Below are 22,220 nucleotides of genomic sequence, written 5' to 3'. Positions count from 1 at the left end.
GACAGGCATCTCCTACAGGCCTCCATCCCTACTCTCTTACTTTACAACTATTCTTAGTTGTAGCCCCTTCAGGGAAATGACTTCCTTATGATTACATATGTGTAGCTCACTAGCAACATAGCTGAGTCTAGACTATGTGAAGAGGTGACTTTGAAGATGGGGTGAGGATGGCAAGGGTACATGCAGATCAGTCTGCTACTTCGCCCCCTCGTGAGCACTCAGGAATTACCAAGCCTCTGGTTGTCTTTTCACCACCCCACCCCACCCCCAGTTTTAAATAGATCAGGAAGATGGAGTTAAGGGGTGGTGGGTTGACAGCAGCAGATCTGAGACCATCCAGATCCCTGAGATGCTCAGGAGCCCTGAGAGTATGGCCAAGAGTGCCCCTGCCTAGGGGTGCGACTTCCCCTCCAGGAATTGTCTCTGTGGCTTAGGATGGAGCAGTGCTTTCTGTGTGTTGTCAGTAGAATAGGAACAGAGGGGCCTGAGGCTCCGGAAGCTTTGTCTTGTGACCTGGCACCAGCAGAGTCTGTCTGCCTGGCCTATTATATAAAGTCACAAGATCTCCAAGGTACACTTTTACAAAAGCTTATTCTCTTCTTTCCAATCAGGAATGTTTCCCTTTGTCTGTTGGGCAACTCTAGATGGAAGGCCTTGATTCTGACTTGGGGGGCTATGCCAGTAACAGCCTTATCTCGGGCATTTCTAGCCCCCTTGAAAACTAACTAAAAAGGCTATCAGACTGGTTTTAAATGTTTTGAAATAGTGGGAAAACCCTGGAAAGTATTTAAAATGAAGATATAATGATGACTATGCCACAGAAAAATCAGACTGTTTTGGGTTCTGTCCCCTTATTAAAAAACCCCCAAAGTCTCAGTAGGTTGCTAGGGTACTGCCTAGAAGCCAAAGAAATTGTGGTTTTGAGCTGTTCACTGTTTCTAGAAACTTTATAAAGTTAATTCCAAAGTAACAGGGTGGAGACCAAGAAAGGAAGAATACTATTTTTATGGTGCTTTTAGCAAAGATAAAGTATTTGCCTGGGGCTCAGGGCAGTTTAGCGAAGCCTTGCTCCCCTAAGGCAGAGGCTGGTGGAGGACAGGGGCATTGCAGGCGGCAGATAACCTTCCTTCCTATCCCAGCTGCTTTTCTTCTCTTTTCATTCCAGCCGGCAAATATTTGTGGAGCTCCTAGTGTATATGCAGACCTCTGTGTTAGGGACTGACCTTCCCTTTCTAACTGGTTTTCATTGCAGCTCAGTCTTCATGTTCAGGGTCTTACTAGTGAGCTTAAATCTTCACTCAGTGACCTTCCCTCTCAATTAACAGTTCACTTGATCATTTGGGTCTTCTTTCTTTCTACTCTAGAAAACATTCTTTTCATTCATTTGTTAAAACTTACGATCCTGATCTTGATTTCTGGGTTGGAAAAAACCAATTTTGAAATAGTATGTAGCTCACCTCCTATGCCTCCAAGGAGCAGGTGAGCAGTTAAACCAGTAATCCAAAGTGGATTTATGTTTGATTTTGGCCTTATTATATAGCATTTCCCCGCAGCTATCTAATGACTTTGTAAAGGTAAACATGTATACTACCTCGTGACAGGCAAGGTGTGACCTAGAAGAACTTGTATATAGAAAAATCTCTGAATATAGAAAATCCTTCTTGAGATTAAATGGATACCTGGATCCTGGTCATAAACTTGCTACTGACTAGTGTGTGACCTCTTATCTAGCCCCTCCTCCTTCTGTCCTATCTCTAAAGACTCCAACAGTTCTGATCCCCACAGATCTTTGCATAACCCTTTGAGTAGTACCAACGAACATTCATGTACATCCTCATGGGAGGTACAAGAGAATTGCATGAGATAACAAAAAATTTTATTTTAAAAATGTGCACGGTAACATTAAAAAAAAGGCAAATGTGCCTGACCCATGGTGGCGCAGGGGGTAAAGCGTCAACCTGGAACGCTGAGGTTGCCAGTTCGAAACCCTGCACTTGTCTGGTCAAAGCACATATGGTAGTTGATGCTTCCTGCCTCCCCCCCTTACTCTTTCTAAAATGAACAAATAAAATAAATGAAAAAAAAATAAAGGCAAATGTATATTCTTCTTGTTTCCTTCCATAAATTGGTTATCAAACAAATATGATTTTAAGTTAATAAAACTGGAACTGAAACTAATTTCATTTTTTGAAAATAACTCACTCTTGGGGGTCAGTGAGCATGAAAAACACTCACTACTTAAAGGGATAATTACTATGTGTTGGGCAGATAAAATATATTATGCTCACTTTGTTAAAATATTAATGTGTGTTTGGGGCAGGCTGTGGGCAGGCAGGATCCTTGTAGCCTGGGGCTTGGTTTTTGGACTAAGCCTTTCCCACCCTTTTTGATGTGGGGTGGTGCACTCATGAGGAATCCCATTATGCCTCAGATAAGTGACTTTGTGTCAGAGACTTCCTTATTTGTATATTGGATTAAAGGTTTTGATTTCTACACTATAAAATGGGGGCAGAACGGGAGCTTGCTCTCTTGGTTCCTGAGATTAGCATTAGAGAGGAGAGCAGAGAAAGACCACGTGGAGGAGGCCAGGAGAAACAGCCAAGATGGTGGAGTGCTGAGGAGAAGACAGTTTGTGCAGAGTTTGTGCAGGGAGAAGGAAGGAGATGGGGAACAGAGGTGAATAAGTCTAGTGAGCTAGAAACCTTTGATTCTAGGAAACTCGGATAAGGCAGTAGCTTTGTGAGCACTGAATGAGTGGGTTTTGGAGCCCAGTGTGTGTTTTTACTTGTCTGCCGGGTGGGTGCAAGCTAGGATGAAAGATAATGGCCCACCAGCTTTTGGCTTCATTGTTTCATTACCATCTGTCTGAATCTAATGCGAACCTGCATGGGCCAGGCAGCTGTGATGGTGGACTTGGCCACTGGCTTAACACTATGGATATTTGAAAATTACCAGACAATGATATGTTCTCTTTTCTCTGCAGAGTGAAAGCTGCCCAGACTGAATTAGGACAGCAAATCCTGGCCGATTTTGAAGAAGCATTTCCTTCCCAGGGTACCAAGGTATTGTTTTGCATTTTCTTTCCAGCCTTTAGATATTATCACTCACCTAATTCATACTCACCACAGCTACCATTTCCATATATCATCCCAACAGTGTTTGCTGGCAGCCATAAGTCTGTCAGAGGTTCAGGGTAATGAAGCCATCCTTGATATTAAATATCCAAAAGCTTGTTCTCATTTGTGTTCTTTCAGTGTCAAAAAGTGAAGATTTGTTCTGGCTTAATTGTCTGCCCAGTAAATTCCTTTTTTCTCATGTCTTTGTTTAAGATTTTTAAATTTATTTATTTTAGAGAGGAGAGAAAAAGGGAGAGACAGAGGGGAGGAAGGAGCAGGAAGCATCAACTACCATATGTGCCTTGATTGGACAAGTGCAGAGTTTTGAACCGGCAACCTCAGCGTTCCAGGTCGGCACTTGATCCACACTGCCCCACCACAGGTCAGGCTTCTTATGGCTGTGTTAAAAAAAAAAAAGAGACACACACACACACACACACACACACACCACACCCCCACCCCCCCCCGACCTGTGGTGGCGCAGTGGATCAAGTGTGGACCTGGAACGCTGAGGTCACCAGTTCGAAAACCTGGGCTGGCCTGGTCAAGGCACATATGGGAGTTGATGCTTCCTGCTCCTCCCCCCTTCTCTCTCTCTCTCTCTCTCTCCCTCTCTCTCCTCTCTAAAATGAATAAATAAAAAAATTCATTTAAAAAAAATCTTTAGGCCGCAGTGTTTTTTTAGGATTGTTATATAACTTATTGGTTGTAGTTTGGTGAAAAGACAGCCGGGAGGGGTGTCCACACACAGGCTTATGTAACTGGGACTGACACAGGAGACGCGCTTTTAACGATCAGAATCCTGTGGAATTCACCCCTCTAGCTCTTACTGGTAGCATAGCTGTTTGTTGTGTCTGGGAAGCCCATGGTATTTCACTTGTATGCTCTTGGTTACACTTCTCATGTAATCAAGAGAAGTGAGCTTTGTCTTACTTGGCTGTCATTGCACTTGGTTAATTGCCGTTAGCTCTACATTTAAATTGTAGCAGACATAATCTTAATGCTTTGCATGTGTCGGGGAAGGAAGCACCTTCAGAAGCTTTTACTTCTCTATTACTTGAGCTATTTCGGGAGAAAGAATTGTTCAACACAGATATGAACCAAATTATACGTGGGCAGGCAGCACTCCTCGCTGCTCTTGGTGGGCGGAAGTGGTGGATGTATGTTCGTTCACTGAGCCAAGGCACGTTTCTGGAGCTGTGCTATAATTCCAGAACTGGAAATACCTTAATCCTGTTTCTTTGTGTTCCGTAAAAGAAACGCAAGGAGTAGGTGGGGGTAGCTGCCCCAGCTTTGCAGATTACTGCTGTCTGTAGGAAACCTCCTGATTTTAATATCTGCCATATTGTGCCTGTCTTCTAGTAATCACATATTTTATTTGTAAAGCATGTTCTTTTGAGGACTTGACATCCTTATTCAATTGATGTAACTGTAGGGAGTGGATGTTGGAAAGCTATTGTATGTAAAGAGATTATAAGGTATTCACAAATTATAAGCACTAGACCAGTGATGGGCAATCTTTTGAGCTTGGTGTGTCAAAATTCGCCAAAAAACCAAGCATAACTCAGGTGGTGTGTCACTTTGAGAAAAAAAACCATAATTTTGCGATATTTATAGTTTAAATAACAAAAATGTATAATTGTAATATATAACTGTATTTAATAAACCAAAAACTAATTATTTAACTTACCTGCTTAGTGACTTCTTTGTTCATCTGTCAGTCAGTTTCTTTTGTTGGTCTTGATATTATTTAACTTGTGTGGTGTGCCGTGAACTAAGATAAGTGAGGGGGAGGGGGAATTCTTTTTTTTTTTTTTTTTTTGTATTTTTCCAAAGTTGGAAACGGGGAGGGAGTCAGACAGACTCCTGCATGCGCCCGACCGGGATCCACCCGGCATGCCCACCAGGGGGCGGTGCTCTGCCCATCTGGGTCATCACTCTGCCACAATCAGAGCCATTCTAGCGCTTGAGGCAGAGGCCACAGAGCCATCCTCAGCGCCTGGGCAAACTGCTCCAATGGAGCCTTGGCTGTGGGAGGGGAAGAGAGAGACAGAGAGGAAGGAGAGGGGGAGGGGTGGAGAAGCAGACGGGTGCTTCTCCTGTGTGCCCTGGCTGGGAATCAAACCCGGGACTCCTGCACGCCAAGCAGACGCTCTACCACTGAGCCAACCGGCCAGGGCGTGGAGGAATTCTTTAAGTAACCTACCTATTAGTGCCTTTTTTGTTGCTGAATTTCATTGGCTAAATCTTCAATTGAAGGTCAGTATTTTATACACTTCAAGCCCAACTTCATCTGTCAATCTGTTTCTTTTGTTGGTTTTGATATTATTTAACGCTGAGAATAAGGCCTCACAAAAGTACATAGAGGGAAAAATTATAGTAAAGCCATTTCTGTATTTTTCAGGGTGCTAAAAGTGTCTGGTAATTGGTTCCAGGCACTCCAAATTTCCTATTCGTAGTGGCACTCCTCTTGATTCTCCAAGCGGCACCTTTCCAGATTCTCAAGCTTTGACCTCAAGTTGACAAACACCTGAGCCCAGATGCTGTCTTGAAATTCTGCAAGTTGCATCTTATGTAAATTAAGATGGCTGCCACTATTTCTAATGGCGGGAAATGGCACCCATAGCACAGGCCCTCGCCTCTCCCAGCCTCCCCCTCACTTATCTCAGTAATGATGGTAATTAGAAATCCACGACACCCCAGAACAGTAGATTGGATGATGGTTGCTGTGGTTATGTGGTTGCTGGTAATGGTGATCACAGGGCCCCCAGAGATGCGTCCCCTGCGGCATTCCGCTGCTCTCTGCTTCAAAGGCCGGAAGTGAGGTCAAAGATTCCCTAACGGCCTAACCGGAAGTCCCAGAACTAGATGCTCTGTGCTGGAGTTCTGTTGTTTTGGCCTACAGACCCCCGGCACAGAGTGTCTACAGTACAGCAAATGTTTTATCCTCAGCTATTGCACCTGGCCGTGCAGGAACCGAGGATGAAACGTCTTTCTCGGCATGCAGCCCTATACTTCTCTGGTATGCAGTCGCATGTGGCCACGTGTCATTGAAAATGGCTATGCGTGTTAGTGCTGACACATGTGTCATAGGTTCGCCGTCACAAAACTAGACTCTTCTCAGTGGAGGATCTGCTGTTCATCCCAGTTTCAAGAAGTTTCAGAAAGATGTGGACAAAGCCCAACTTTATTATTTAGAAGAAAGTAACCATGACCTATGTTTAACCTTTTTCTCAGATTCCACCAGGCAGATCAGGTCAAAATAATTTTAACAATTTGCCTCCCTTTTCTCTGACTGGATAACAATATTTTATTAAGGTTTTCGTGAGTCACCTTGAGCCAGGTGAGCGCCGTGGTCTGAGCAAGAGCATCAGGGCGCTGGGAGTGCAGACTGAAAACATGCTGTTCACCCGTGCACTGCTCATTCCCCGGGTCAGATCCGCAGTTGTACCAGGGGTCTGATCAGGCTTGTGTCTGCTTCCTTCCTGAGTCGGCCAGAGATCTCATCTGAACAGCTTTCCTACAGCAGCTCCCACTCCAGGTGGCCAGATGAGTTCCAGATCAGTGTTGCCTTCCGGGACAGTGACACAGCAGCCAAGTTTATTGGTGCTGGGCTGCCAGTGGGTGTGGCTGGTCAGGGGCCAGATTTGGAACAGTGTTTGGTAGTGTGATCATTGGCTATTCCAGAAACCCATCTCTCAAGCAGCAGCTCTTCTGTGCCATTCATGGAGTTCTGTTTTGCTGGTCACCTTCCTCATCCATCCTCTTTGCCATGTGAGGCTCCAAGGGGGTCACCTACCCACCCCTGCTGCTTTGACCCCAGGCCATGCCTGGTGTTTAAACATGCTAAACTTTACCATTAAACACATTACTCTGGGAAAAAATTTTAGTCTGAAGGCATTGGTGGTTCAGCAATAGAATTCTCGCCTCCCTTTTTAATGTCTGCTGAATTTCTTTTTTTCTTTTCATAACTTTTTATTAAATGAGGGATAAGAAGGCAGACAGACAGACTCCCACATGCACCCTGATCAGGATTCACCTGGCAAGCCCCTTATGGGGTGATGCTTTGCCCATCTGAGGCCACTGCTCCATTGCTTGGGCAACTGAGCTATTTTAGCGCCTGGGGCCAACTTGCTCAAACCATTTGAGCCAGGACTGCAGAAGGGGAAGAAAGAGAGAGAGAGAAGGGGGAAGGGGTGGAGAAGCAGATGGTCGCTTCTCCTCTGTGCCCTGACTGGGAATCAAACCTGGGACTTTCACATGCTGGCCCGATGCTCTACCGCTGAGCCAACCAGCCAGGGCCTGGCTGCTGATTTTCTTAAAGGCCTTGTGCTGTTATTCCTATTTCATAAATGGAACCCATGATGTAAAATTAAATTATCCAAGGTAACCTGTGAAGTCCTTTTTACTGCACTTGATCTTAGCCAAAAGGCCGAGAAGCGATGGAAGTCCTTTTTAAATGAAGATGTCTTACCCATGAGCTCATAGGCTTTGGCTTCTGTGACTTCTCTATTAGATCAGATGCTTTTATCCAGAAGTTAAGAGTTTAGCGGTCTCTATTCTCAAAGGATGACATAACACCCACTCAGCGTGGGGCAAGTCTGCATTTAACAATTTGGTTCTGAGGCAGCTTAGGTAACACTTATAAAACAAACTTAAGTGGAGATGGATAAATTGGACAGAACTGACAAAACAAAACACAAAAAGATTTGGAAGAACCTTACTCATCACCTAGTTCAGTGCTAGTCAACCTGGTCCCTACCGCCCACTAGTGGGCGTTCCAGCTTTCATGGTGGGCGGTAGCAGAGCAACCAAAGTATAAATAAAAAGATAGATTTAACTATAGTAAGATGTTTTATACAGATTTATTCTGCCAAACTTAGTGAAAATCCGACATAAAGTACTTGGTAAATACTTATTATTATATGCTTTAACTTGCTGTAACTCTGCTTTATACATTTTATAAAATAAAGTTACTTCCCTACTTTATAAATCACCGTTACTGTGGAACCAGTGGGCGGTTAGAAAATTTTACTACTAACAGAGATACAAAAGTGGGCGGTAGGTATAAAAAGGTTGACTACCCCTGACCTAGTTAAAGTTCGTTATTTTTCAGATGAGTTTCAGTAACTGTGCCAAAGCTACGTGTCTATTTAGTCAAACCAAGAGTAGGTTCCGCCCTGGCCGGTTGGCTCAGCGGTAGAGTGTCGGCCTAGCGTGCGGAGGACCCGGGTTCGATTCCCGGCCAGGGCACACAGGAGAAGTGCCCATTTGCTTCTCCACCCCTCCGCCGCGCTTTCCTCTCTGTCTCTCTCTTCCCCTCTCGCAGCCAAGGCTCCATTGGAGCAAAGATGGCCCGGGTGCTGGGGATGGCTCTGTGGCCTCTGCCTCAGGCGCTAGAGTGGCTCTGGTCGCAACATGGCGATGCCCAGAATGGGCAGAGCATCGCCCCCTGGTGGGCAGAGCGTCACCCCATGGTGGGCGTGCCGGGTGGATCCCGGTCGGGCGCATGCGGGAGTCTGTCTGACTGTCTCTCCCTGTTTCCAGCTTCAGAAAAATGCAAAAAAAAAAAGAAAAAAAGAAAAAAGAGTAGGTTCCAAGGGTTCTTTTTACTATAAGCCACTGAACCAGCTGTGTTCATTCAGTGAGTTACCCTAAAAAAAGGTTCAGTGAGATTGAATTGATTGCCTTCAGGAATGACAAAGGCCTTCTCATGTGATGTATCAATACAGACCCTCAATGTTCTGCTACTGTTCTTTTTAGATTAACAGGCTGATGTTATAATATTTCACCTTTAGCTACATATCTGGGTGTTTTACTATCAGTAAAATAAGTCTGGTGGTTTAGAACTTGGTTTTAGATTTTAAATGCCACCATACTTTTTTTCCAGAGTACTGGAAGTATAGGAATCTGAGTTGGATTCAGGGAAAGTGGCACATATGGAATGAGACTGGGGTCATTCTGACTTCTGGGCTCTTCTACAAGGTTATTTCAGTTTTGGTGTTCTGAATGTAAAATTTCCTGTGATCATTACTGGCCGTGTTTTTCAAAATGTCTTATTGCTGATTCACAGAGTAGCTTTTATATTGGCTACTGCACTCTAGCTTAATGATTCTCTCATTCAGGAACAAGTAACAAAATATCCATCCACAGCAGAAGACTGAGTGTCAGGGGAGTAATAATAACTTCAAGAGAGGAGCAGAAGTAGCAGCTGTCAGAGGCCATGAGATTTAGAGGTTGCTTCTGGCTTTTAAATTGGTATGTGTTTGTTTTAACAGAGGCCAGGAGGACCCAGCAATGTCCTACGAGATGCATGTCTGGTTGCTAATATTTTGGACCCCAGAATCAAGCAGGAAATCATCAAAAAGTTTATTAAACAGCATCTTTCAGAATATCTTGTACTTTTTCAAGAAAATCAAGATGTAAGTATCAATGAAATGAGATCGATGTTACATTTGAATTTTATTGAAAATTGAATGCTCTCAAAGTCTGCTGATTTATACTTTATTATTACTATCTTTAAGTATTGATTGTTGAACTGGGATACCTAGGGACGAACTGTACAGCTCAGTGATCCTTAACCATTTTGGGATCATTGACCCTTTGGAAAAATTAATGAGAGCTACAAATCTTTTCTCCAGAAAAAGATATCTATGCATAAAACTTTGCATACAGTTTTAGGGAATTTACAGACCATTGGAGCCTAGTCATGGACCCCAAGGTGAAAACCTCTGGATCAAGTGAAAACGTAGCCTACGTTTTTTAAAACCATGAGAAATAGAGGGTTTGGTTGTGTTTTTCTTGGTTCCATGTTCTTGCTGTTTCCTGAAACTGTCAACACCACTTCTGAGTACTGGGCTGGATTTTGTTCCCTGATTCCCTAAGGTTGCCTGGCTAGACAAAATCGACAGACGCTATGCCTGGATCAAACGCCAGCTCGTGGACTATGAGGAGAAATACGGCCGAATGTTTCCTCGTGAGTGGTACATGACTGAGAGGATTGCAGTAGAATTTTGCCACATCACAAGGTAATTTCCAACTCTGCTGGCTTTGGTGTTAATTAAAATCAGTCCGCACAGTCTTTCTCATGTGGATTGGAATCGCTTCGTAACACCACCAAGTGATTGCTATCACTTTCATATCAGTGATCGCTCCGCTCTCTGGTTGCATCTTCTCTCCAGGACTTCCCTTTGGCCTAGTCTTTGCCTTGAGCAGCGTGCCTTCTTGCTTTCACCAACTCACTCGTCAACCAAATTTACCTATAGTGATTCATTGCCTCACATTTTTCCCTATGTCTGTCTCACATGTTGGTTTTCAGTTGTGTATATCCATCATCAGTTTGCTTTTTTTAAAATTATTGATTTTTAGAGAGAGAGAAAGAGAAACATTAATATTAATTCATTGTTCCAATCATTTATACATTCATTGGTTGATTCTTGTGTGTGCCATGACCTGGGAATCCAGCCTACAACCTTGGTGTCAGGTGGATTCTCTAACCAACTGAACTAACCAACCAGTCAGGGTTCCATCATCAGTTTTCTTTTCTGACTTGATAGATAGCTAGTTCTCTAGGGAGAGGGCTTGTATCTACTTCAGTGACATAGTAAACCATCAGGAAATATTTGTTGAACAAATTTTCCTCTCTTAATACATTATTTATACTCTTTGGCTAATTAATAATATTGACATCTGAGTATTCTATGCATTTTAAAAAACTGTTCTCATTTATCCTGTCTTCAATTTCCATAAATATAGCCTAGGGCCAGATAGTCCCTTTATATCCAAGAATTAAAGCCCAAGAAGGTTAGATTAATACAGTGGTTCTCAAAGTGTGCGCCAGGGCGCACTGCTGCACCCTAGAAGATTTCCAGGTGCGCCCTATGGTATTCCAGAGAAATATGTGCATGTTGGGGACCAAAAAACCAACAGGGTTTTTGGAGTTTAGATTTTTGGAGGACAGAGGTGTGGGGAATTGGCTGTAAGCTGACAGTCTGCCCAACCCCTCACCTCACTTGCCTGATTAGGTTGCAAAAGGCTGTTAAGCTGTGGTGCTAGATTGTTTACACTACCCCCCATGTTCCCCAGAAAGACTGGAGGCAAGTTTCTTCTATCCTTTGTTTGGTGTAAAGTTAAGATGATATGTATGGTGGGGGTTTTCTGCACTCAACACAATTAAGAGTAAAAAGACAGGAATTCTTCAGTGTATTGACAAGGAAATGAGAGTTTGCCTTTTAAATATATGCCCAGACATTGAAGAAATCGCTAGGACACACAGGCTCATGTTTCTCATAAACACAAGAATAAGAAAACAACACATTCGCATCGGGACCTGCTGAATTTACTAAATCTTACTAAGAATGTATCTATATATATAAAAAGATAACTTTTTTGTTGTTTTTTTTATTTTTTAACCCCTTTTTTATGAATTCTAAAAAGCATAACTCAAAAAATATAACAAAAATGTTTTTTAATGTCAATAAATTTAATTTTGTTATATTTATTTCATTTAATTACCATAAAGGCACACTTGGACTTTATATTTTTTTCTTTAATATTTGACTTAATTATTATAACATATTTCTCAGAAATTTCTATATAGTGCAGCTACAATTATTTGTAGGATTTTAAATGCATGCCTGACTTCAAAAGTTTGAGAACCACTGGATTAGTGTATCCATGACAAAGGTAAAGCTGGAGTCAAAATTTTTTATTTTTTACTTGCAGCTATATCATAACAGTAGAAACTGGGTTGTATTATTTACATATCTCTTTCTAATAGTTCATAATTACATTAACTCCAGGTTAATTTAAAAATTCCATATCTTAGCATAACACAGCCACTTTAGAGTAATTCATTATAGTCCTATGTCTTAAAGTCACAGAGAATACAGTCAAATTGCAAGCTTTAAGCACATTGTGGTGGGAGAAATGTTTTAAGGGAAATTGGCTATTGGTTTCGTGGTTTTTATTTATTTTTATTTTTTTACAGGGATAGAGAGAGAGTCAGAGAGAGGGATAGATAGGGACAGACAGGAACGGAGAGAGATGAGAAGCATCAATCATCAGTTTTTCCTTGCAATACCTTAGTTGTTCATTCATATGTGCCTGGACCGCGGGCCTTCAGCAGACTGAGTAACTCCTTGCTTGAGCCAGCGACCTTGGGTTCAAGCTGGTGAGCTTTTGCTCAAGCCAGATGAGCCCGCGCTGAAGTTGGCGACCTCGGGGTCTCGAACCTGGGTCCTCTGCATCCCAGTCCGATGCTCTATCCACTGTGCCACTGCCTGGTCAGGTTTTTATTTTTTAATAGATTTATTTTTAGAGCAATTTTAGGTTCACAGCAAAAGTGAGAGGAAAATACAGAGATTTCTGTATACTCTTGTCCCCACACATGCACAGCCTACCTGTTACCAACATCGCCCCAGGAATGGTTGGTACATTCATTACAGTCAATGAAGCTACATTGACACGATTATCACCTAGAGTTCATAATTTACATTAGAGTTTACTCTTGGTGTTGTGCATTCTGTGTGGCTATTATTTTAAGAAACACATTTGCTACCATAGATTTAGATAACCTATTAGTATTGATTTGAGGTCAGTTGTAGTCACTTTCTAAGTCTTGATTAGCAAAGAAAGATGAGTTTCTTGAGAAATAGAAAAGCAATTCTCTTTAGCCCACAGTTCAGTGACTTGCAAGCCAACTCTGAGAAATGAAGTCCACAGGAGACTAGAAGGATATGAAAGCCAGCAAACCTGCTACTGTGTCCGCTAATGGCAGTGTTGCTGCTAGGCTTTCAGTGTGCTAGTTTTGGCTGAAATCCTACAGATCTATAATTCTCAAATAAATTTTGTTTAATTTTGTCATTTATTTGTGGGGGAAGATGACCATAGCTCAGTTCTTACTAAGAACTCTCACATCATTGCTCTCAAACAACTTACATTCTGAAACAAAACATTTGAGTGGCACATAAATAGGCAGGAAGCCCCTAAACACATATGTGTTACTTTTTACATGGGGAGTCTGGTTTCTCACATATATTTCTCTGTTCGAATTGATGGTTATGGAGGGCTTTGTAATTCAATAGTTAATGATATGTGAAATTACATAGAAAATATAAATTTTTATAAAATACTGAGTATTTTATATATACCTGTATTACTAACAAAGTATTAAAAAGATTAAATATTTAGCCTGACCAGGTGGTGGCACAGTGGATAGTGTCAGCCTGGGACACTGAGTTCCTAGGTTTGAAACCCCTAGGTTGCCAGCTTGAGCGTGGGGTCGTCGGCTTGAGCATGGGAACATAGACATGACCCCATGGTTACTGGCTTGAAGCCCAAGGTCACTGGCTTGAGCAAAGGACCACTGGCTCAGCTGGAGCAATCAATGAACAACTAAAGCAATCAATGAATAACTAAAGCAATGAGAAAGCAATCAATGAACAACTCGAGTGTCGCAACTATGAGTTGATGCTTCTCATCTCTCTCCCTGTCTGTATGTCTGTCTCTCTCTAAAAAGAAAAAAAAAGGTTCAAATATTTAAAAATAGTAGTAACAGTGTAAACAAACTGATGCCCATAGTTCTCGATTTTTTTTTTAAAGGAAGGAAAAAGGAGAGAGAGAGGGAAAGGTGAAGGACAGAAGGAGAGAGAGAGGGAAAGGCAAGGACAGACAGATAGGAAGGAAGAGAGATGAGAAGCATTAACTTGTTGCGGCACCTTAGTTGTTCACTGATTGCTTTCTCATATGTGCCTTGACCAGGGGGCTCCAGCCAAGTCATTGACCCCTTGGGCTTCAAGCCAGCAACTTTTGGGCTCAAGCCAGTCACCATGGGGTCTTGTCCATGATCCCACACTCAAGCCAGTGACCTCAGGGTTTTTTTTTTGTTGTTGTTGTTTTTTAACAGAGACAGAGAGAGAGCCAGAGAGAGGGATAGACAGGGACAGACAGACAGGATCGGAGAGATGAGAAGCATCAATCATTAGTTTTTCGTTGCGCATTGCGACGACACCTTAGTTGTTCATTGATTGCTTTCTCATATGTGCCTTGACTGTGGGCCTTGAGCAGACCGAGTAACCCCTTGCTTGAGCCAGGGACCTTGGGTCCAAGCTGGTGAGCTTTTTGCTCAAACCAGATGAACCCGCGCTCAAGCTGGCGACCTCGGGGTCTCGAACCTGGGTCCAAAGCTCTATATGCATCCCAGTCCAAAGCGCCACCGCCTGGTCAGGCTGACCTCAGGGTTTTGAACTTGGGTCCCCAACATCCCAGGTTGATGCTTTATCCACAGCGCCACCGCCGGGTCAGGCTCGCTTTTTTTCTTTTTTTGACTGGTAGATAATTTCACCTTAAAATTTTTATTTAAAATACATGCTTCTATTTCCCAAGCATTAAACTAAGTTGGTAGCAGACCTCAGAATTTGAAATGACCACATACTTTTTTTTTTGTATTTTTCTGATGCTGGAAACCGGGAGAGACCGTCAGACAGACTCCCGCATGTGCCCGACCGGGATCCACCTGGCACGCCTACCAGCGGCAACGCTCTGCCCACTAGGGGGCGATGCTCTGCCCCTCCGGGGCGTCGCTCTGTCGCGACCAGAGCCACTCTAGCGCCTGGGGCAGAGGCCAAGGAGCCATCCCCAGCACCAGGGCCATCTTTGCTCCAATGGAGCCTTGGCTGCGGGAGGGGAAGAGAGAGAGAGGAAGGAGAGGGGGAGGGGTGGAGAAGCAGATGGGCGCTTCTCCTGTGTGCCCTGGCCGGGAATCGAACCCGGGACTTCTGCACAGCAGGCCGACGCTCTACCACTGAGCCAACCTGCCAGGGCCTGACCACATACTTTTAAAAAATATATCAGCTAAAACCATTTACTTTGTCTTATCTTGAACAATCCAATTTTTTTTACAATATTATCTCTTTGTTTTGAAGGACAGAACTTGCCAAGATTATGCGTACCAGAGCTAAGGAAATTGAAGTGAAATTGCTTCTCTTTGCTATTCAGAGAACAACTAACTTTGAGGGATTTCTCGCAAAACGCTTCTCTGGCTGCACTCTGGCGGATGGAGCCCTGGTAAGAACTTTCCGAAGGAGGCAAGAACACAAAATCCATGTGTTGGGTGCTTGGGCTTCATGTCAGTCCTTCATAATATCGTGTTCCATCTGTTGGCTCAAGTGTTTAACTACATTCCATGTTTTCACTGAATTCATGTCAGTAGTGATGATACCGAGTACTTTGTATGGGTTTATTGTTTCTCTCTTATGCAGCACTTCATGCTTTCAGAAGGGCCTATCCTCTTTTTAATCTACGTACTGGCCCCATTTTACAGACTGGCAATTCTTTTTTTTTTTAATTTTAATGGGGTGACATTGATAAATCAGGGTACATATGTTCAGAGAAAACATCTCTAGGTTATTTTGACATTTGATTATGTTGCATACCCCTCACCCAAAGTCCAGTTGTCTTCTGTCACCTTCTAACTGGTTTTCTTTGTGCCCCTCCTCTCCCCCAACGCCCTCCCTCTCCCCCCCCCCCCGTAACCCCCACACTCTTGTCCATGTCTCTGAGTCTCATTTTTATGTCCCACCTATGTATGGAATCATATAGTTCTTAGTTTTTTCTGATTTACTTATTTCGCTGAGTATAATGTTATCAAGGTCCATCCATGTTGTTGTAAATGATCCGATGTCATCATTTCTTATGGCTGAGTAGTATTCCATAGTATATATGTACCAAAGCTTTTTAATCCACTCGTCCACTGACGGTTACTTAGGCTGTTTCCAGATCTTCACTATTGTGAACAATGCTGCCATAAACATGGGGATGCATTTCTTCTTTTCAAACCAGACTGGCAATTCTGTGACTCATAAAGGCCTTATTTATTTAGTCACAGATACCTTATTACTTTATTAGCTCTTGAGTTTTATTATAATTAGGATATGTTTTTACATTTGGGTTGTTTTCTTTTCTTTTTTTTTAGATTACTTATTAATTTTTAGAGAGAAGTGGGGGAGAGAAGAGAAGAGGAGCGGGAAGCATCAACTCATAGTAGTTGCTTCCTGTATGTGCTTTGACCAGGCAAACCCAGGAATTTGAATCAGTGACCTCAGCATTCCAGGTCAATGCCTTATCCACTGTACCACCACAGGTCAGGCTAGGGTTTGTTTTCTTAATATTTCTGGTGAGCAAATCAGGTCAATGTATCTATAAACTTTAAACTTTAAAATCGTGTATATAGACTTGCATGTCAGAGAGATACCAAAAGATTAAAATACAAAGGTGCACAGGTCTGAGGACTGTGTACCTCCTTTGGGAAGGTGGAATATGGTGATATTGGTTAAAATTATCTAATCTCCATATAATCAAAGACCAGGTCCAAAGTGTCTCTGAACAGCTCTTTTTTGGAAACCTGGGCTCCCTGCTAACATATCAGTATGCTTTCTTCAGATTTCCTATCCATAGGAAAACCAAACTTTTATGTTTTATGGTAATTATGTTTATATCATCATACACAGACTTGAGCCCCTTGAATGCAGGAATCATGGCTGACTCATCTGTTTCTTAGTCATGTAAAGAGTACATAGACCTCATGCAGGCAGAGACATGGAGAGAGGGAGAAAGAAATCAAAGCTGAGAGAGCCATAGCTCTTGAATTTTCTTTAAAACTGGATTTAAAAAAACAACAACAAACAAACCACTGGTAACAAGAGAAGTGATGTGATTCGGTAGACAAACCCTTGGCTCAGCAATCAGAAGAGTCTTGTGGTCCAGTTCTGACTTTGCTGTAACTCAGTGGCTGCCCTCTCTGTTACATGAAAAGACTAGACTCTCCTTTAATAACGTAATACTAGGGGGAATAAACAAGACACAAAACCCAGCAGTCATAAAGAAGTACTGGAAGATTTGACAACATAAAAAAGAACAAAATTCTGTTTGGAAAAAGATATGGTAAATATAAGATACTCAACAATCTAGGAAAAAACAGTTTAAGACAAATGATTATTATCCAGCATATACATAAAGAATTCTTTTTTATTTTTCTGAAGTTGGAAACGGGGAGGCAGTCAGACAGACTCCTCCTTCTTGCGCCTGACCAGGATCCACCCAACATGCCCACCAGGGGGTGATGCTCTGCCCATCTGGTGCGTTGCTCTGGTGAGGCCGGAGCCATTCTAGCGCCTGAGATGGAGGCCATGGAGCCATCCTCAGCGCCCGGGCCAACTTTGCTTCAGTGGAGCCTTGGCTGTGGGAGGGGAAGAGAGAGAGAGAGAGGAAGTGTGAGATAGAGAGGAAGGAGAGCCGGAGGGGCAGAGAAGCAGATGGGCGCTTCTCCTGTGTGCCCTGGTCGGAAATCGAACCCAGGACTTCCACACACCAGGCCAACTCTCTACCACTGAGCCAAATGGCCAGGGCCATAAAGAATTTTTAAAAGTCAATATGAAAAAGACAAACCATTAAAAATATGTATAGGATCAAGCAGGAAATTCATTGAAGAAATATAGTTGGCTAATAATTATGTGGGAAAAAATAGAATAAGATTAATTTCCATATATCAGGTTGACAAAAAAATATAAGAATAACAAGACAGGCTTTTAGTGCTGGCATACAAATTGATACCGCTTTTTTGGAGAGCAAATTTTCATTGTATATCAAAATTTTAAATGTGCGTGCACTGTAAGGCACCAATTTCCCATTGAGCCATGAAGTCTACAAAACAGTCTATACTGAGGAAGAGGTGAACTTTAGCCTTCAAAGCAAAAAAATTGGTGATTTTTGTTGTGTTCGTCATTGAAGAATGGTTAAATAAAGTACAGTGTATCCGTCTTGTGGAGTCGAGTACAGCAGGTTAAAAGTGAAACAATGGGAGGAAGGTCTAGATGTGCTATCAGAGGAGAAAAACTCTCAGATATTGTTAAGTGTGTAATGTAATGTAAGCTTGTAGGCCAGTTCATGTTGGATAATCCCATTTATGTAAAAAGCAGAAAGCATGTTTATGTATGTATGTAGGAAAAAGGTCTGGAGATGATAACAGTGGAAGTCTCTGCGGAAGGAAGTTGGAGTGGGAATAGGTGGAGAAGCAAAGATTTTTTTTCATTCCACTCTAGTATTTCTTATACAAATGCATTTACATCTTTTTAAAATGTATTTTTTTGCATTTACATATTTTCAGTTTTTTTAAATGAGGGAGATGGGCCAAAACTGACTTCCAAACTCTTTCTTCTAACAAACCCGAATGTGGAATCCACGGAGAAAAATAGCTCACATATTTTGAACATCCACTGTGTGTCCCATATTGTGCTAGGTGTATTTTCCTAATCCTAAAGTCAATCACTTTGCTTCATCAGCTGTAGGAGACAGGTGCTATACTCATTTGAAACTTACCTGAGGCACATAGCTTATATGTAAAACTGAGCTGCTGTGATTAAAGCAGGGAAGTAAGGGCAGAGGTTGGGTCTAGAGTCCCATTCACTTGTTTACCCCTCATTCTACTATCTTTTCTAGCCCCCACCCTTCCAGTCCTAAAATTCTGGGACTTCAGTGGGATCCCCTCTTTGCCACCCAAGAGCTGCCTTAGAGAAGGTGCATCAGAAGCCAGTCCCTCAGGACACTGGACTGAAGAGTGCCATTAGGAGCTCTTAGGTTTGTTTGAATTTTTAGTGAGCAGAGGCAGTGGGGAGGAAAGGAGAGAAGTGAGAAGCATCAACTTGTAGTTGCAGCACTTAAGTTGTTCGTTGCTTCTGATACGCGCCTTGACTGGGGGCTCCAGCTGAGCCAGTGACCCCTTGCTCAAGCTAGCAACCTTGGGCTTCAAGCCAGCAACTTTGGGCTCAAGCCAGCGCCTTCTCGGCTCAAGCCAGCGACCATGGGATCATGTCAGTTACCCCATGCCACAAGAGTTTGTGCTCTAGCAGGTGACTCTGGGGTTTCGAACCTAGAAAACCATTTTTGTGGCCACCATTTTATTTCAGGGTATCAGAATAAACTACAACATGAACCAAGGTGTATCCTTTTTTATTTTTGTAAAGTGAGAAGAAAAGAGATAGACTCCTGCATGCCCCCAGACCATGATCCACCTGGCAACCTCTGCCTGGGACTGATGCTTGAATCAACTGAGCTATCCTCAGTGCTTGAGGCCAACACTCAGACCAGCTGAGCTATCCTTGGTGCCCAGGGCTGACCGTGAACCAGTCAAGCCACTGGCTGTGAGAGGGGAAGAGGGAGAGAAGGGGAAGTTTAAAGAAAAAGAAGCAGATGGTCGCTTCTCATGTGTGCCCTGAACGGGAATCGAACCTTGGATGTCTGCATGCCAGACTGATGCTCTATCCACTGAGCAGACCAGCCAGGGCCACCAAAGTATGCCCTTTAACATATGCCAGATTTCATAGAAAGTTACTGAACTTCTTAGTTATGGAACGGATCAGAAGTCAGCAGGGAGCCAGGCTGACCAGAGACCCTCTCAAACCCACCCCCTCCACCTTTGACTGATTAACAGTGAAACAGTGAGGGTGAGCTGAGGGGTGACAGCTCACCTGGAAGGATCTGCCACCGTTCAGCTCCCCCTAACTGATCAGTGTGATGCATCATCTTTTGCTCTTTTTTGACAGATGCATCTTTGACATCTGGTAGAAATGTAGACTAAACAAACCTTAAGGACAGGTCTTGTTTTGTTTTTATTGTTCTGGCCCTCCCAAGTTTATACTGTCTTATGCTGTCACTGTTCCTGGAAGAAGTAGCTGCCACTGGTTTTTGCTAATTGCCTCAACTCCTGATCCTTTATGAGGGGTTCAGAATGGTCTGTATATTAAAATGCCTTGAAATGAAAAACAAATGTCTAGATGTGGTTTAACTATACCTACATGCCTTATTCATGACTCGATGATTAGATTCAAGGTAAACATTATATTCAGCCTCTATGAAAGCAGAGTGGATTGGGTTAAGTTGTTGTAACTGACTCAGTGAATTTGGGAAATTTTTTTTTAATACAATTAAAATTTTTCCCATTTCATACAGCTGCATTTCTCCTTTTCTTAACCATTACATTCATTGCCTTTCTAAAAAGAATCATCCTGACTGACCAGGCGGTGGTGCAGTAGATAGAGCGTCGGACTGGGGTGCAGAAGGACCCAGGTTCGAGACCCCGAGGTTGCTGCCGGCTTGAGTGCGGGCTCATCTGGCTTGAGCAAAAAGCTCACTAGCATGGACTCAAGGTCGCTGACTCGAGCGGGGGGTTACTCAGTCTGCTGAAGGCTCACGGTCATGGCACATATGAGAGGGCAATCAATGAACAACTAAGGTGTCACAACGAAAAACTGATAATTGATGCTTCTCATCTCTCTCCGTTCCTGTCTGTCTGTCCCTATCTGTCCCTTTATCTACCTCTCTCTCTGTCCCTGTAAAAAATTTTAAAAAATAAATAAAAATTTATATAAATAAATAAATAAAAAGAATCATCCTTTGGCTTATAGGGGTCATTTTTTTTTTTTTTTGGCTTCTCCTTCAGCACTCCACCATCTTGGCTGCTTCTCCTCTCCTCCATGTGGCCCTTCTCTGCTCTCCTCTAGGGGTCATTTTTATATACATTTGTACTTGCCCAGTTTTTTAAATTGTATTATAAATATAGAAACTGTACGTATGATTTTTGACATGCTGTTTGAGCATATGAGTATTTGCAAAAGGTTCACTACTTATGAAAACCCACACAGAATGGCTTACCCTTCTACAGCACAGTCTCCCAGCAACTTAGCATCTGCATTAGGGAGAGGATGTGAGGGAGGAGGGCCAGCGTCTCTACTGGTCTGCTGAAGTACAAGGACTATTGCTCTGAACAAGGAAATAGCTTTCTCTTAGCCGGTGAGCCCCCTTTAGTGTTTCAAAATATTTTATAAATGCTGTATTTGATAGTAAAGGAATATATATATATATTTTTTTTTTTTTTTTACAGAGACAGAGAGTCAGAGAGAGGGACAGATAGACAGGAACAGAGCAAGATGAGAAGCATCAATCATCAGTTTTTTGTTGCGACACCTTAGTTGTTCATTGATTGTCTTCTCATATGTGCCTTGACCGTGGGCCTTCAGCAGACTGAGTAACCCCTTGTTCGAGCCATCGACCATGGGTCCAAAGCTGGTGAGCTTTGCTCAAACCAGATGAGCCCGTACTCAAGCTGGCGACCTCGGGGTCTCGAACCTAGATCTTCCGCGTCCCAGTTCGACGCTCTTATCTGCTGCGCCACTGCCTGGTCAGGCAGGAATATATTTCTTTATGTGGGTAATATCCTAATTGGAGGTTAAATTCTGTTTGTTTCTGGGGAGAAAGTAACACATGGTCAAGATAGAAAATTTGGGCCCTCACTGGGCAGCTCAGTTGTTTAGAGAGCATCATCCTGATATACCAAGGTTACAGGTTCAATCCCCAATCAGGGAATGTATAGGAAGCAACCAGTGAATGCAGAACTAAGTGGAAGAACAAATTGAAGTTTCTCTCTCTCTCTCTCCTCCTCCTCCCTCTCAATCCCCCTTCTTCTTCTTCTTCTCTCTCTCTCTCTCTCTAAAATCAATGTGTTTTTTTTTTATTTTCTTTAAAAGAAAATTTAAAATTATAGGGAAAAATGAAAAGGCAGAAAAGTAATTTGTTTTCCCATCAATCAGATGAGAATTTGGGTGTGTTCATTCTATACTTTTATATAGTTGAAATTGCACTTTTTAAATGTATTTTTCCCTGCTTATTGTATTTTTAAAATTGAAATATAATTCAAATAACAATATTTCATATAAAACTCACCATTAAAAGTGTACAGTTCCACTTTTTTGAGTATATTTACAAGATTGTGCCACCATATTTAATTCAGGACATTTTCATTGCCCCCGAAAGAACGCCCTCCAGCCCAAGCTGTCACTTCCAATTTCCTCCTTCCCCCCAACCCCAGCCAACTACTAATCTATTTTCAGTCTTTATGGGTTTGCCTATTCTAGACATTTCATATAATGAAATCATATTGTGACCTCTGCCTGGCTTCCTTCACTTGGCATAATGTTTTCAAGTTGCATCCACTGTGTAGCATGTATCAGTACTTTAGTCCTTCCTCTGGCTGAATAGCAGTCCATTATATGG

At 42.6% G+C, this 22,220-nt stretch overlaps 1 protein-coding gene and 1 non-coding gene across 2 annotated transcripts in view; one reads left to right on the top strand and one right to left on the bottom strand.

Moving 5' to 3' along the window:
- VPS53 (VPS53 subunit of GARP complex) overlaps positions 1–22,220 on the top strand; it is a 181,072-nt gene that overhangs the window by 61,371 nt on the left and 97,481 nt on the right. Inside the window, exons 8-11 of the mRNA XM_066363548.1 lie at positions 2,984–3,062; positions 9,395–9,538; positions 10,002–10,144; positions 15,041–15,182. Coding sequence (XP_066219645.1) covers positions 2,984–3,062; positions 9,395–9,538; positions 10,002–10,144; positions 15,041–15,182 — 508 coding nt within the window. The remainder of the gene's footprint in view (positions 1–2,983; positions 3,063–9,394; positions 9,539–10,001; positions 10,145–15,040; positions 15,183–22,220) is intronic.
- TRNAS-GCU (transfer RNA serine (anticodon GCU)) lies at positions 14,864–14,939 on the bottom strand. The gene has a single exon. It is a non-coding gene; the product is annotated as a tRNA-Ser (tRNA).

Source organism: Saccopteryx leptura, chromosome 2 (assembly GCF_036850995.1).
Source record: "Saccopteryx leptura isolate mSacLep1 chromosome 2, mSacLep1_pri_phased_curated, whole genome shotgun sequence".
Taxonomy (NCBI): domain Eukaryota; kingdom Metazoa; phylum Chordata; class Mammalia; order Chiroptera; family Emballonuridae; genus Saccopteryx; species Saccopteryx leptura.
The sequence above is the reverse complement of the archived record's forward strand: the minus strand, read 5'-3'. Positions and strand labels throughout refer to the sequence as shown.